Source organism: Aplysia californica, unplaced genomic scaffold (genome assembly GCF_000002075.1).
Source record: "Aplysia californica isolate F4 #8 unplaced genomic scaffold, AplCal3.0 scaffold00002, whole genome shotgun sequence".
NCBI lineage: Eukaryota > Metazoa > Mollusca > Gastropoda > Aplysiida > Aplysiidae > Aplysia > Aplysia californica.
In genome coordinates, this window is record NW_004797272.1 from 2,280,131 (window position 1) to 2,297,630 (window position 17,500).

Consider the following 17,500-nt stretch of genomic DNA (forward strand, 5'->3'; position numbering starts at 1 on the left):
GAGAGAGAGAGAGGGAGAGAGAGAGGGGGGGGGAGAGAAAGAGGGAGAGAGGGAGAGAGAGACAGATAGACAGACAGACAGACAGACAGACAAAGATCAAGAGAGCGAGAGAGAGAGAGAGAGAGAGAGAGAGAGAGAGAGAGAGAGAGAGAGAGAGAGAGAGAGAGAGAGAGAGAGAGAGAGCCGAAAAAGAAGCCTACAGAAACAGGAATTGCGGGGGTGGATGCAACGAAGGAAAGCCTACACAGAAATGATTTACCCAACAGATATTTTCGGAGACTACCCCCAAGCACGAAGAGCACCGCACCTTCTAACCTTAAATGTCAAACAAAAGAAGGCAGTTGCAATATCATACTCAAGTTTGTAGAAGAGCATGTTTTAAAAAATATGCATGTATTCAGCAAGAACACATAAACCGAAACGTATCATTCCAAAGAAAGTGCTAAAAAAAGGCTAATCAATACTTCGACGTTTCTGCAGTGCAGGCAGACATTTTAAACGCTTGGGTATATTTAAGTAATCCTCACCCTACGCGTAATGATCCAATGTCTGTCAAATCAAAAGATTATAATTTATAATACGAATTTTCCCCCACCCTCTCCAGGAGTCGATCTGTTTCGCTCGCATAAATCCGAACTCTACAAATAAGGAAACAAAAAGTAAAAACAAAACACAAAAACCCCCCACAAAAAATGACTATCTGTTGTAGTTAAAAAATAATCCCCTGCTTTTTCGTTAAAACGGCTGCCTTTGGGGAGCATTTTAAGTTCTGCGACCAATTCGATGCACGCGAGAAAGTGTCACGTGTATTGCAGCATTTTGTTTCGATTTTCGTTTTTTTTTTTTACAAACTGAGTGCAAGAAGTTCTTACAGGGAGCTACAATTTCCCTATCACACTACCCTTCTACATACCTTCACATATATCAACTTAATACTTGCTATCATGTTTAAACCTAAATCTATCTATCTATATTTCTATCTATCTATCTATCTATCTATCTATCTATCTATCTATCTATCTATCTATCTTATTTTAAAAATTTGTAAGTGTTTTACAGCTCTCGCAACTGCATAAGGCCATATGATACTTTTAGTTGGTAAGAAATTTTGAACTTTGCCCGGGTGGCTGCCACAGCCTACTCTTATCGATGTAGACCACCAAGGGATCTTTAAGGTGCGCAACTAGCTCACGGAACCTCAATGATTTTTTGCCCTTGTCCGAGAAGGCTCGGTGTAGATATTTCCTACAAGAACATCAGGGGTGTGACCGAAAGACAAACAGTAAGAAGAAGCCAAGGAGTATCAGGCGCCCAGAGGAGGGAGCAAAGGATATGAGGGGCGGGAACATAAACTGGAGACGAAAGCAGACAACAGAACATTGTTGGAGAGCAGGAGAGGAGGTGAAAGAGGACGATTTTAGAGAAGAAACATTTTCCGTTGCTACCCGGATTCGAACCCGGGACCTTTGAATGAGAGGCCAACACCTTAATCTCTAGGCCACGAGAGCCCCCTATCTATCTATCTATCTATCTATCTATCTATCTATCTGTCTATCTATATATCTATCTATTACGTACCAACTTAAATAACTATCAACAAGGAAGAGACAGCTGGCCGAGAGTGACGTTAAGGACATTAACATCGAAAACCTCTCCGTGCCCAACTAGGCTACGCCTTATCCATAATTCACACTTCAGAACTAGTCTCAACTGAACTGAAAGTAACAAGCCAAATTGAATTATCTAACCGCTAGACCGGGAGGCAAGAGAGGGCGCTGTTATCACAGAGACCAGTTCCCTCCACTGGACACCTACACCTTAGTTCCATCCCCCACCCCCCACCCCCCAACGTGATAGCCCTGGCCAGTTACACAACGGCATAGTAATAATATTAATGTGGGTTACTTTAATAATAGAAGCCTCCCTGGTTAGCGAGCATTGTCCTCAGGAGATCAGGGGACTTGAGACGAACATTACGGTCGGTTGATATTGGAACAAGCATCCACGAATAAGCTAATAATTATATATCGTATTGTTAAAAATATGCTTCATGTTCGTGTGTGCGTGTGTATGTGTGTGCGCGTGTTTGTGAGTGTGTGTTTGTGAGAGAGTGAGGGTGCAAGTGTGTGAGTGTGTGTTTGTGTGTGTGTGTGTGTGTGTGTGTGTGTGTGTGTGTGTGTGTGTGTGTGTGTGTGTGTGTGTGTGTGTGTGTGTGTGTGTAAGATAACTTGTCAACTATCACACTCCCATTTGTGTTTACATAAAGGGACTGCAAAAAAAGTATAGTATGTTGCTATTGAAAAAATAAATCTAATCCTTGTTATCATATTATATTATATTATATTATATTATATTATATTATATTATATTATATTATATTATACGAGTACCCGGCTTTGCTAGGGGTCGACGCCGCGGACGCATTTTACATCTACATTGCTGTTTAGCCTTTCACAGTCATACCTGGCTTCTAGATCTATATTGATTTAGATTAAGTCTGCCCTGATGAACTCCTCTCTTGATCTCCATTGCTTTAGTGTATTGCTGTCTAGCCCTTCACAATCACAAAATACGGGTTTCGCCTTACACCATCACAAAAAAGCACAAAGAAAATAATAATCCACGAAAGGGCTGCTACACTGTGTAAAAAGAACACACCGACGTCTTCAAAATCAGAGGCAGTAACTATTGCTGGTTCATTTCCCTCTGACAGCGTTAAAAAAATGTCTAGCTCATTGACAAAATTACCTATACCCACGAAACTTTGCCTGGCACTTCTACAGGCTAACGACCAAACAAATTTTTTTTTTTTTTAAATCCTGACCCAGTAATAAAAACGTTTTTCTCTTTTTTAAAAGACTATGGGTGTCAAAGACATACAAATAGGCATACTTTAACATGATGAAAAGCAATTAAAATGTTCATAGTCACTCAATCCATCATTCCTTAGACCAATATAATCTGAAACATCGCGTTATCTTCGCATGAATATACAATTTACAATGTTAGGAACATATGTTCATGCTGTAAGTGTTGACACCACACTCTCACTATACAAAACTTCTCCGTGTTATATATACAGTCAGAAATTAATGCAAGCAATACAAAAGGAGGTATTTTTGCCCTGAGCGGATTTCAATTGGAGCGACCAAAATCAAATATTTTAATAATGTATATAAAAAGCATATAAAAGGAAATAAGCAACTGTTAGCTTTCTGAAAGAAAAGCAGAAGAAACTAAATCGTGTAACTGTACATAATGTGTGGAGCCAATTGCAAATAGAAGAACTTCAAGGAGTACAGCTCAGTTATTTGAAATATTATATGGTCAAAATATCTGAGACTGCAACAAACTGTTTTATTATCGTATTTAGGGACTTCCATAACAGTCAGCAGTACAAAAATAGGATATCAACTGATTGCAGAGCATCTAGCTCTGTTACTTTGTCATCTGTACCTTGCTCATGCCACTCCCTTCCCCCCACCCAACTTATAAAAGGGTATTCATATTATTATATTGTTTATATGCAATGTTTTTGTATTGCTAGTGTAATCGGTCTATAAAAATGTCGGTGTAACAATTTGAACTTGATCCAAATTACACCACAACCTTTTTACACTAATCACTTTCTGGTAACAGAAAACCCGTGCTGGAAGGCCAGAGATCAATATTTCAGATCCACATGATTCGTTACACAAACTTACTTGTTTTTATTCTATTCAACGTCATTGAACTGTTTCTATTATCACAACGGGGTCATTAAGCTTCAGTTTGCTCTAAAACATTCATTCGGCACAATTGCTTACATTTCTTTCCTATAAAATAATTTATAAACGTGAAGTGATAATGTTATTTGTTTTCTCTAACCAGGCATGTGCGTCAAACAAAAACGTCTTAGGAGTAATAATTTTAAAATAGAATAGTGATCTCCAAGCAGGTGAATAACTGTAATATAAACCGACATCACATGGACCGTTCGGCGAGTCTCCCCAACAACTGCTCTAGGGTTATAGCACAAACGTGCTCCAATGCCAGCGACGTGGGCGCCCAGAATTCCCTGTGTTGTAAAAAACAATCTGTTTCGATTAACAATTCATTAGGCGGGTTCCAGTTCAGTCGATTTCTGTTTTCCCTAAGCTAGGAGACAAGACTCTATTGTTGGAGATCAGTGAGGTGCTGCGAAAGAACAGCGACCAAACAGAGAGAGCAATCAACTTCTCCAACGCTGATATTGATAGGGTCTTGATGAAAGCATACTTATCGAGTTGAAACAAGGAAGCTAGCAAAGATCAATGGAAACACGTCATTGAGGCTTTTTATTATTTTTTTAAATTCTGCTGTTTTGGTTTTTTGCGGTTTTATTTCAACTTTTAATTTTACAATTACTGCACGCCTGTATAATTCTTGATTAATTATTTTGCCGTTTTTGTATGCCTTCTGCGACTTTTCCTTTGGAGGAAAAGGCCACCACGGAGGGCCTTTTCTGAACTATTCACGCCATCGAGAAATCAATTACTGGTATGTTCTAATATTCATTTTATGCGCGGTACTCTTGACAGTTGCAAAAACCTACCTTGAGACAGTCATCTTCTAAGTGTTTCTATCATGTTAGATTGCGAGTTGCAGAGCAGATAAGGCAGTGAAGTGTTTACGATTACAGATGTGTAAGTCAATGCATATGACAAAAAAGACCCCCCAAAAAATCATCCTATTGATCTTTCCGACTAGTATTGTTTATTCTTAAACTATGTCTAATGCATGCATGTGGTTGTGAGCTAGAATATATTACAGAATTGTTTATAGGAAAGCAAAATGTATCCCAGATTCCACCACTTCCATCTTGCCCTATTATTGCAATAACGGTTTTTGTTGGTGGGGTTTTATCATCAGAATACGTTTGTCTTACCATGTTCGTGCCTACACCCCATTGTAGCTTATGATAATGTTCATGGAAAAAGAGATGAAACTGAACAATAAATTGTATAGATTATTTGTATTGATAGGTTACTTAATTTCATTAATGCAGATTTTGTGAAATGTACATTTAAAAGTGCAATGTCACGTACTGAAGTTTGCTCATGCATTTGGTAAATGTGAACTGGGGAAAGAACCTAAGAGTCAGGGGAAAAATTTCTACGTATACGTGACTTAAGTTAGGATTCAGAACATTCACATTCATCTCTTAGATTATGATTCAGTAGGAGAACATAGAATTAATTAACCATAGGGGGTTAAGTTGTGACGTCACAATACTCACCAGCAGACATGATGGCCAGCAGAAGTAATCCAAACAAGGAAAAGGTGAAGGTCGCCTGCGTGCCCTGACCCCGACCTAATTCATCAGTCACTCCCATTGTGTGCGAATGTTCACATCACGCCGACAGGGGCACATTGCATCTAACACAGTGGCATGATAACAAGAAAGCATGCTAGTCTTCTGTCACATTCACAAAGTGTAAGTGAAGCACATACTAGTCTCCGAAAAACAATGCACGTCCTCGTCTTTTCAAAGAAATAACCGGTCCAAACACATCGTAGTATCCCAGAACACCTCTCCCATTGATCACACGTTCAGTTGAATTACGAGCATCGAGACCACCTTCAGAGACGACCTCCTCGCAAATGAAGAGAGACAATCAATCCGAAAGGTCAGTGACCTTTGATCCAGCAGGACACCGCCGCTCTGTCCGTTGTGATGGTGTTGACCACAAATACTCCACAACAATGTCGCCAATTAAGCGGCGCACGTCTCTACAGAGGGGAGGACGGAAAGTCCAGGGTTCGGAGCTTCCGTACACGTTCAACACCTCTGAAAAAAGAAAGAAAAATGCGAAACAGTTGCATGGCTTCTCAGAAACAAAAGATTTGCTGCTTCATAACATGTAATAACTTGCTGAAGGAAACAAAGGCGAATGATTTACCAAAGAAAGAATAATGTTTCTTCCAATCGTGGGTGGTTCACGTACAAAAAGCTCGTTCAGCTTGTGATGTACGAGGTGTTTATTTTTAATCAATGAAACAAGAGGAATGGGGGAGATAATGGCATGCTGATTTCGATTCAATTTGTAGAGACGTTTTTGGGATAAACCCAAAGAGAGGAATGGCGTTTAAGAAGGTAGAATTATTAAAACCTTTAATGGATTCATCAATGTTTCGAGTCTTTTTGTTTGGATATGATTTTTCAGCCATGGTCACGAGAATAAATCACTCATACACTTATGGAAAAGACGAAGCTTGTTGCGGAAGGTGGTGTGAACGTGCCTTATTTCAGACACGTTTATTGAACTTATGAAGTGCACACTATAATTATGTAGGAAGAAAAAATACACGGAAGTCACAGGGGTGTGGTACATTGTAGAAAAAGGCATCCCTTTTTTTTGCCCAAGCTGCATGATAAAGAGAAAAGTGCTGTTGTGAAGATCATGTCTCCTGGAACAGGATATCGCAGATAAACCAGATGAGTGTGGGTAGGGAGCTTGAATGGAGATATAGAGTAAAAGCTAATGAATATTGAAAAAGAAAAAAAAATATTGAACGATAGACATGCCAATAAACACGAATACAGCCAATTATTTTCCCAGATAGAGTATATTCAAGGTTGGTGACCACGTCAGCATAAGTCTAGTTTCTGACTGCTCTCTCTCTCTCTCTCTCTCTCTCTCTCTCTCTCTCTCTCTCTCTCTCTCTCTCTCTCTCTCTCTCTATCTATCTATCTCTCTCTTTCTTTCTCTCACTTTCTCTCTCTCCCTCTCTTTCTCCCTCTCTTTCCCTCTCTCCCTCTCGATCTCACACTTTTTCTCTCTCTCTCTCTCACACACGAGCACACAAATGCACACACAAACAAATACAAACTCACACACTTTCTCTCTCTCTCTCTTTCTTTCTCTCTCTGCCCCCCCCTCTCTCTCTCTCTCTCTCTCTCTCTCTCTCTCTCTCTCTCTCCTTTCTCTCTCTTGTTCTCTCTCTCTCCTTCTGTTTTATTTATTGATCACTTTCCTTTTGATCTTTCTTTCAATTCCATTATACTTCCCTCTCAATATTATTAGATAACTTGAAACGTATTCTTAGATGTTCTATTCGATTGTGATTGCGTGCTTGTATACATGAGTTTTTGTACTTGCATCAACGGCTTTGTTTCGAGGACTTTTTGGAACGAGTTCAAAACCAAACTAGAAAGAACAGGTCATATTTCCAAGGTGGGCTGGATTTTATTTGACAGAGCCCGCGGCAAGCAGACATAGTTAGCAATAAACGAAAGATCTTTTCATACCCCTCATGATGCACAATTACTTTCTAGTGACAGCTCCATGTGCATTAAACGTCACTCAGTTAATATTATAATAATATCATTGTCTCTGAACTACTTTAAAAGCGTTCAACATTGATTATTGGAAATGTGTAGCGTCGTTTTTCATTCTGCACTAAGGTCATATAGATGCTTGTAAAGTACCAAGTTAGGGGAGTTCAGAACAGAAAAAATACTTTCCCAACAACTCAATTTCGGTGATTTGTACTTTGTTTGTGCATGTTGTTACACCATGCACTTTATATTAGGATACAACTATCTGTAAAAATCAAATAAAGCTCTATATTTTGAACTACGTGACTCAGATCTAGTACAAAATATCCTGGGTTATTGCAGGGGGGGGGGGGGGGGGGTCAAGGTGGGATGAAGCTCTGTCTTACCGGAAACAGCGGCCAGTGTTCGCCGTGGTGCGCAAAGACATTGGAAGGAAGAATTGGGGGGGGGGGGGATTTTATTTGTACCGTTCACGATGACAGTCAGACAGCAAATCAGGTGGGGAGCACAAACTGAGCAATTAATAATTATGTTTCAGCTCCTCCAGGCCGGCTCACAGTTTTGTCTCCAGCGCTTTAACTTATTACCATGCACATGCTCTTAGGATTGTAAAGCGCGGGCAGTGCTGCAGGATACCATAAAAGTGGCTCATCTCTGGGCCCTGGCCATATTAACATGGGCTGTGTCTCCAGCTCTAAACGTGGAGTGTATAAAGTAGGTGGTTGATGGGTGCTCTGGTGTGGTTTGCTCCTTCTTTCCTATCAAACAACTATCGTCCATATCTCGCCTCCTTCTTTTTTGTGTTTGTTACTCTCTTGTAACACATCTATTCTTCGGCACTTATTATGACCGTATTGTGTTGCAAGTGCAGTAAACCTCGTACTAAAACTAAAACTAAACTTGGAGGGTAGGCTACTTTTACCCAATTATCTACCCGTGCGGAACTCATGTCTGACGGCTCCTAATCCTGCCCGCCGCCCGCAGGGTACATCCCTTCACATCCGCATTGCACTCCCTTGTCGTTACTCTTCCCATCCACCCCAAACCCTGGAGAACTGGAGGCGAAACGTGACTATCGTCAGTCTGGGATGATTTACAGATATCACTCGCTGACCTGACCGCACGCGCTGTGGGACCTTGCCCGCCGTCAGACTGTATCACGTGCCTCCATGTCTTTCGCGACGTATCTGCCTCGTCAATGTTATTCCCACCACAGGGCATTTGCATTTAATGTACGAGACACGCAAGTGAAACGAATATCCTTCGAAAAATCTAAATTACTAGCCAAGTTGTATACATTTGTTTTGTCCGGTTATCTTGTTATATTATTCATTCGATGCGCGCATATGTATAAATCCTTTGATTTTGATAAATACTTTGTGGCTTTATACGGCTAAATTTTGTACAGTGGCAAACTGTCATTTTGGTAATCTTACTTTTGATGAAAAAGAATATCCTATTTCAGTAGTTATAGCACATTGGAACTACCTTTAACGTATGGTATGGTGGATATCACACCTCTTTCAACACTGAGTAGAAAGATCGCTGAATGTAAACGTCTGTCTCTGACATGAGCGTGATATTGAGGTGGATAGCCCTGAAAACTGTCTAAACAACCGATGTTAAAAAAACCCTGCTCTTTGGGGATTTGACCACGGTCATCTGCACCATAGCCCAGCATGACACCAACTCAGCTATCGGATAGCCACTTTCAGCACACGAGTCATACTTGCTTCCCATCGCGGGTCTTGGTTAGGAATAGGTTATGTGTTTCAGGCCAGCAGATTGTAAGGAGAACGTAAATGGAAGACACTTGGTTGCCTGTGATGTTTAAAGCCTCGTCCCGTTCTCCTACCCGTAACCCTTCATCTTTTTTGCGTAACAGGCCTTTTTTCCACTAGGAAACGAGACTAGTTCTGTCTAACTACAAACAAATAACTCTCGTTGCATGCTGTTCTCGTCCAGCAGAGCTAATAAATAATCAAACCATTGTGAGAGGGTGTGATACCCTAAAAGTACCTTACCATACCTACTACCCAAAATGTTAATACATCCTTTCCTAACTATGTTCTTTACACTATAAAAAACGGAATGTCATTTAGGTAAGTACATGATACATAAACGGGACATCTATTCCTACGAGACTCGCTTTATACCGAGAAGTAATGGGCCGTGCCAAGACACCAGATGAGAAGCTAGAATACTGCTGTGGTCATTAAACATCTGAAGCTCTTCCAGTCCTGGTAGTTTCTGACCTTTCAAGATAATTTGCGTTAAAAAGCTGCTTATCCTTTCAAATTGCTCGCTTTTCTCCACGCATTCCTCTGTCATCTGGAAGTTTTCAGGTCTTCTTCTATCTACGTATTGTATCCTCGGTTTCAGGTATCGCTTTTGGCTCCGTACTGGTCTTGGCTGGCATGGTGGCAACATTCTCAGTGGACCAAAACGAGGAGGCACCGAAGGCTTGCCGCTCACTCGTTCGGAGGACCATCAATTCTGCGACTCACTCGTCACATTTCTCGCAGGTCAGGAGGGAAAGGCGTGGCCGGCGGTAAGACGTCGCTGGGCAACGCGCCCACATTGTGAGGGATTTCTTGGCATTGATGGGAAACAGTGTGCGAAGTCGGTGGCTTAGCACGTACTCGAAAATTTTCTGACCGGGGAAGAGTTTCTATTTGCTTATTTTCGTTTGCACTATCATTTATCGCCTTGTTATTAACACTTTTTGTAAGGAATGTGAGAAACGATATACATATTTATTGCAAGTAAGCACCAAGTGTACTCAGCTGAAAGCGAAATCGGGATAGCTTAGAATAAACATGTCAAAATGTTTCAAAGAACTTTCCAAAGAAAAAAAGTATGTGTATATGTGTGTGCGTGTGTGGTTTTGGATTGGGGGCGGGGGGGGGGGGGGGGGTATTTAAAAGAAAACATCTGTACACAAATTATGTTGACGTATTAGGTTGAAAGCCACTTTTGCAACAGCCGTCACCACAAAGTTTGCTCCTTGTATTCTCTCTGTCAAATACCATTTGAATAACAAAACACTTGAGGATCCCATACCACTCTGTTTGCTCTCCAAAGGAGGCGGAGGAAAAGAAGGTTAAAATAAAAAACATAAGTTCAGAAACATCATAACATTAACATTGGTAGAAACCTAAAATGCTCATATCATACTATCTCCTTGATCAAAGTCACGCCCACGTAATAGCCTTTAATAACTACTCTATCTCCTCGTAGGAGTGCTAATGTACTGGTGTCTGCAGACTCATTCACCCTCAAGTGTGGGTGGTTAGCGGGAGCTGTGGTGTGGTTTGCTTTATCAAACACCTATCGTCCTTATCTCCCTTCTTCTTTTTTATTTTTGTTACTCTCTTGTAACACTTCTAATCTTCTGGCGCTTATTTATACGTCCTTATGCAGTTGCGAGCGCCGTAAAACCTCTAATAAAACTAAACACCCTCAAGCAGTTCAATTGATACAGAAAAAAGGAAAACATAGGAAAAGGAGAGAGAGAGAGAGAGAGAGAGAGAGAGAGAGAGAGAGAGAGAGAGAGAGACAGAGAGAGAGAGAGAGAAAGAGAGAGAGAGAGGAAGGAGGGTTGGTGTTCACAGAATTGTAAAATATAATATGTACTATTATGCATTTCATTTGATATACAATTTTGTTTTGTTTTAGTAAATATTTTACGCCCTCACAACACAATACGGTATATAAGTGGGGAAGGTTATAGGTATTACAAGACAGAAACAAACACAAAAAGAAGGATGACAAATATAGAATTCCTTTTTTTTAATCTAAAAGTATTTTTAATTCCCCAAAACGTTCACTGTTCACCTGCTCTTTTTTTCAATCTGAAACGGTAGACAACACAAAATTATTGTTACAAAATTACAATATCCTTCATGACCTTCAGACAATTATTTTCTTCTGGGGTTTTTTTTTCGGATTGCGTTTAAGTGTTCGATAATGATATAATGTATGTCATACTTCCTGCAGTTTACCATTGGCCGATTTAGCACGGCTATCATTTTTGTCACGTTTGTCCCAAATCTGACGTGGCACGCGATCGAAGTCAGGGGGAAAAACACTGCTTTTGACAGCTGTTCCGCCCTTCTGACAGCTTTCAATGGGCTGCTGAAGTAAGGACACGTTAATTTGATATAATGCGGCATTATGTTGTAGCGTAAAAAAGACACCACCACGCAAATGTCGGTGGCCAGTAGTTAGGCTCCCGGACTCCGAATCGTTAGGTCGTCGGTTCGAATCCCATCTGCGACCCGATGTTGTGTCCTTGGGAAACACCCGCCTTCAATCAAACGTTGTTGGGCGGTAACGAATTCTGGGAAAATTCCGTATCACCTCCACCCCACCCCCTCCCACACACACACACACACACACACACACACTGTATTAAAGAAAGTATAGTCAGGATCCTAATCCATTTTTCCATCAAAATGGTGTTGTATATAAAACTAATCGCCTACCAACAATATCTGGTATCTTATCGTATCTTCCCTTTCTTACGGGAAGTTGCACCTTTCTTTTCGCTCTACTCTACCACGCATGATATCGCATGAAAAAAAGAAGAAGAAATGAACAGCATTCCTGTCGCACGAGCATCGTTGGCATTATATACACCCACCAATATACTATGTTTCCGTATCTTGTTTGGCTTCGTGTCTAGAGACGTTTGATGTTAATAGTCTCATCTCGGAGCTTGGCCTTGGGCAGTAAAAAAATATGGCTGTCCTACTCTATCAGGTGAAGGCAGGACAATGTCCTACTAATGAGGACCCATTGTTTTCAGAATATGGATTCGATCTTCTCTTAACGCCAAGAAAATGATACACATAAAGTATTTGATCAGTGACGTGACAATAGTATTAAGTTTGGAATTTACGTACACTCTCGTGGGTAGCTGGGTAATGATAAGAATCCCTCTCCGACACGACTTTTTTTCTTCAACAAAGGTTATTCTTGTCCATAGATTCCCCCAAGAATGTTTAGTTTTAGTAAGAGTTTCACGGCACTTGCAACACAATAAGGTCATAATATAAGTGCCTAAGAATACATTAGGTGTTACAAGAGAGCAACATACGCACAAAAGAAGGAGGAGAGATAAAGAAGACAGATGTTTGATAGAAAAGAAGGAGCAAACCACACCAGAGCCCCCGTAAATCACCAACTGTTTTAGCAAGAGTTTTATAGCACTTGCAACACAACAAGCTCATATACTTGCCGAGGATTAGAAGTGTTACAAGAGAGTAATAAACGTAAAAAAGAATGAGAGATAAGGACGATAGACGATAAATTTGACAATTACCGATGAAAAAGGAAAAAGGACAGGTCAACACGAAACATAGTGACAGTTTGTTACGGCACTGCATTATTTCATTTCAAGCTCAAAATCCGCAAATGCTAAAGGGCATTGAAATCTGAAACCTATCTCTCTCTCTCTCTCTCTCTCTCTCTCTCTCTCTCTCTCTCTCTCTCTTTCTCTCTCTCTATCTGTGTCTCTCTCTCTGTCTCTCTCTCTCTCTCCCTCTCCCTCTCCCTTTCCCTCACCCTCCCTCCCTCTCTTTCTGTGTGCGTGTGTGTGTGCGTGCGCGCGCGCGCTGTGTGTGTGTGTGTGTGTGTGTGTGTGTGTGTGTGTGTGTGTGTGTGTGTGTGTGTCAATTTCGCTTCCGAGAGTTTTAATTCACTTTCAGCATTCATCTATCTTCTTGTCCATCCACCCACCTATCCACCTATGCATGCGTCCATCTATTTATCCTCGCTCACTGATGTCTGTCCATGTGAATTATTTCGAATCATTTCTACATCAGTCTATATATGCCTGTCTGTCGTCCATCCGTCCGAACATCTGTCTCCGTAAAGGGAGACAGACGCAGACATTTACGAGCAAAGCACGTTCAATGTTTAAACCGTTTTTAGTCTCCCCTAAGCCTAGATATAATCACAATCTGGAGACTGGTCACTGACCTTAGATGACCTGTCAGGCCTGACTTCTATGGGGAGTACTATGCCAAGACATGAATGTTGAGTAAACAGATCAGCATGTCCAAGCAATTAGGGAAATTGAAATATGAGCACCATCTGTCCATGTGTGTAAACAGCGTCCCTATTCTTCCATATTCTTCTCTCTCTCCCCTCTTTATCTCTCTTTCTCTTTCTCGCTCTCTCTCACTCTTTCACTCACTCACTCACTCACTCACTCTCTATCTCTCACTCTCACTCACTCTCCCGCTCTCTCTCTCTCTCTCGCTCGCTCTCTCTCTCTCGCTCTCTCTCTCTCGCTCTCTCTCTCTCGCTCTCTCTCTCTTTCGCTCTCTCTCTCTCGTCCTCTCTCGCGCGCACTCTTTCTCGGTCTCTTGCCCTCGCTCCCTCACCCCCCCCCCGTCTCTCTCTCTCTCTCTCTCTCTCTCTCTCTCTCTCTCTCTCTCTCTCTCTCTCTCTCTCTCTCTCTTTTCATTTATCTCTTTTTATCCCTTTGCCTCTCTTTCGCTACCTATCTCTCTATCTTTCTCTATCTAACTATCTATCTATCTATCTATACCCGTCTCTCTTCTGTCTGTCTGCTCCCCTTCCCCCCCCCCCCCCTTACCGAAAAAACTGGCCCTCATTTTGTTTTATGCCTTTACATGTTTGTATGTATTTGTACATGTATATTAGGATTTTTCTATGTTTGTGCATGTGTCAGGGTTGGAAAAGGGGTGGAGTGTTTAGGCTGTGTTCTCTACGTTTACCATACCCATCTTCAATCTAGGAGAATTAGGAGAGTTTTCAAAAGTAAGAGCTTCAAAACAACCACTCGAGTAATCTCCCTCAACTAAGCAATCGGCAGCAAGAAATAAAGAAACATGGAAAGAAAGAAAGAAAGAAAGAAAGAAAGAAAGAAAGAAAGAAAGAAAGAAAGAAAGAAAGAAAGAAGAACATGATGAAAAAGCGTAAGTGGTATCCAAACACTTACGCGCTCTCCCATCGCTTTGCGAGGAAGATCTTCAACACAAACTGGTGTGAGTGAGTAAGCAGGAAGAATAGAGTATTAATCCCCAGCAAATGTCTCGCGGCCTGAGCTGTTTCCCTGTAAACAGTTGTTTATTCTTGAGTATTGGCGGATACGTTTTTATTTATAACAGAGAAGTCGTTTACTTAAAAGCATAATTATTACCGAAATAAAAAGCTTACCAGTTTCTATATAATAAGCTGCGTTCTGAGAAAAGCTCAATTAAAGTTTTGATATTTAAAAAAATACTTTTATCAAATGTTTGTACTTTCCATAAACGTTGGCGTTGAAGCAAACTGTTCATTCGCATTCTAAAGCAGCAGCAGCAGCAGCAGCAACAACAGCCACAATAACAATGACGACGACGACGACGATAACAACAACAACCAAAATCGTAGCTTTGATCTCGCCCATGATGGTGTTCTTGTCCTTGGATATGGCTCACTTGAAGTTTTTACACAATCTTTGTCCGGTAAACTTATTGCCCGTGAAAGGAGAAGTCACTCGTAATGGCAAAGAAACGTGGGTGAGAGCCTATTTATCAGTCTTTATTGGCAAATAATCAAATTAAACCCTTCCCCCTTTCTTTCAGTTGTTGTTTTTTCCCTGGCCTTCTATTTTTTTTTAAAATCCCCGATCTTTGCAAGCTGGGAGACACATGTGCCAGCCCCAGAAGTAAACACATAATCAGAGACACCCACACATTGATGTACAAACAAACGATTTATCGCGAACAGGCACGCACACATTCATACATGGATGCAAAAGGATAAACAAGACAATACGCGTCCACAGCCACCTAAGGCGATCACGGGTAAACATGAAAGGACTACGCTAAATGTGTTTACTCTAGACGTTTACTGAAGAACCAGGTTGTATGTTTGTGTGTATGGGTGAGTGACAGTGGGCTGGAGAGGGGAGGGGGTGAAAAAGGGGGTATGGTTACGGGGAGGGGTAGGAAAGGGGTGGAAAAGGGATGAAAGTTGGAGGAAGGGGTGGATAAGGGATGAAAGTTGGAGGAAGGGGTGGATAAGGGATGAAAGTACAAGGAAGGGGTAGAAAATGGGTGGTTGTACGGGGAGGAGACAAGTTTTGTTGTTGTTTGTTTTAGTTAGATCTAGACATTTTACGGCATTTGCAACACAAATACCCATAAAGGTGCCAAAAAATAACCCCAGCGAGAGATTAAATTGACAGAAAAGTTGTAGAAGACTGAAGGGGTGGATATTAGACAGAAATCTGTGAACTCTAGAGGGGAGGGGAGAGAACCTAGAAACACTGTTACAAAAAAAATGAACGATAGTCAGGAGGAGGGGCGAACGGTGTGAGAGAGAGATAAAGAGGAAAAAGGGGATGGGGGTAGAAATAGAGAGGAAGAGATACAATAAATCAGAAAATGAGATCACACAGAGAGAGAAATGAAGTGAGAGAGAGAGAGAGAGAGAGAGAGAGAGAGAGAGAGAGAGAGATAGAGAGAGAGGGGGGGGAGAGAGAGAAGGAGAGTGTGTTTACTATGTGGGTGGTAATTCAGGATAGCGAATAATCGTTCTAAAACTGATAGCAAAGAAATCTAAGCCTGAGGGAGTAAAATAGTAGGACAACCGATCTTAAGCGTCTAAACAATTATGCGCAGCCCCGTTTAACATTACAGACAATAGAAAGTCACAGGTCGCACTCCATGAGAAAATTTCGCCTCCCGTCTACGCCACATCCGAAGATCGGACATCCGGTTCTAAATATCAGACCCTCTCGAGACAACTAGTTCACCTCTGTGCGGTACTTAAGAAGCCTTTGTCTGAGGGCAAACAAGAAAGGGTCTGCCCAGTGCTCACCATTCCACTCTTGCCTCGGTTTATTTGTTCCGTTTAGAAGATTGCGTGTTTTTGTTACTTTTTGTATCGCATAGTCCTGCCTTTTCGTCAGATTTTTGGGGGGTTAAGAGATTTGTTTAGTAAGGATCAAGTTCTATTTAGTTTGCTACATTTTTTAATTTTTTTTTTCTTTTGGGTTGCATTGCTTCTTTGGGCTGACTAGTAGTTCCCTGTCTTAAGTTATCTTCAAAGAATTTGGTCTACATATCTCTCTTTCTCTCTCTCTCTCTCTCTCTCTCTCTCTCTCTCTCTCTCTCTCTCTCTCTCTTTCTCTGTCTCTTTCTCGTTCTCTCTCTCTCTCTCTTTAACGAACAAGAAAGTCCCGCGCAAGAGAAAACTGATTTCATCCCAGGTCTCTTTTTCCCCTCCTTAATTTTTCATGGTTTCTATCTCCAATCAAATGCAGAGTATGAATGCAAATAAAGTTGACATTTCTTATACACTGCATATATGCAGACAGACAGACAGACAGGCAGACAGTAAGACAGACAGACAGAGTGAGAGTGGAGGAGGGGGAGAGACGGTGACAGAGAGAGACAGACAGACAGACAGACAGACAGACAGACAGACAGACAGACAGACAGGCAGACAGACAGACAGGCAGACAGACAGACTGACAGACAGACAGACAGAGATTCATAGAGTATTGTTCAGAGCCATTTTATTCAGAGTAAATTTGAAAATGTTACAGCTTTTAAGATGTATTACCTCCCGTGGAACTACATCTATAGTCTCGTACGTTCTAACAAATCCTTCAAAAATCCAAACCAGACTTTCAAAAAAAGCAATGGAATTGGGAGTCTTCCTATTAGCTGATTAATATAACCTGCCAACGCGAATGAAATGTAAAACTGTAAAAAGCTTCCTCTGAACTCATAATCACATTAACACAATTGATTTTCCGACTTAAAGATAATTGGCGACAAATTGAAATGCTCTGAAGAGCCCAAAACAAATCCTTCGAGACGGTGGCTAAAACAACAAAATTGGTCCTGGTCGCAGCGACATTTGGGCACACTTAACAATGTTCGTAAGACTGGATAATTGATGTCTTCTCGTGTCGCTTTGATACGCACTTTACTGAAGTATCCCCTGATTTGAGGATAGGTTTGATCGTACAGCAAGCATTTGAGTGCTGAAGGGTCTACGGAAGAATAACAGCTAGTCTAAGCCTTTGACAAATCAAGTGTTTGTTTGGGGGCCGCTTTGAGAAAGAAGTTATTTCGCATGCTCAAAACGATTCTGATGTTTTCTTTCTTTGATGTGTTTTGGCTGAGAATTCTTCATATTATGATCATAGTGTGATTTGCATATCGTCTT

General features: G+C 41.1%; 1 protein-coding gene across 1 annotated transcript in view; it reads right to left on the minus strand.

Annotated features, from left to right (window-relative positions):
* The window catches only part of LOC101852740, a gene marked incomplete in the record, with an annotated part of 243,635 nt that overhangs the window by 169,842 nt on the left and 56,293 nt on the right, over window positions 1-17,500 (minus strand). Inside the window, 1 exon segment of the mRNA XM_035973518.1 lies at window positions 5,258-5,809. Within this exon segment, the coding sequence (XP_035829411.1) occupies window positions 5,258-5,354 (97 nt within the window).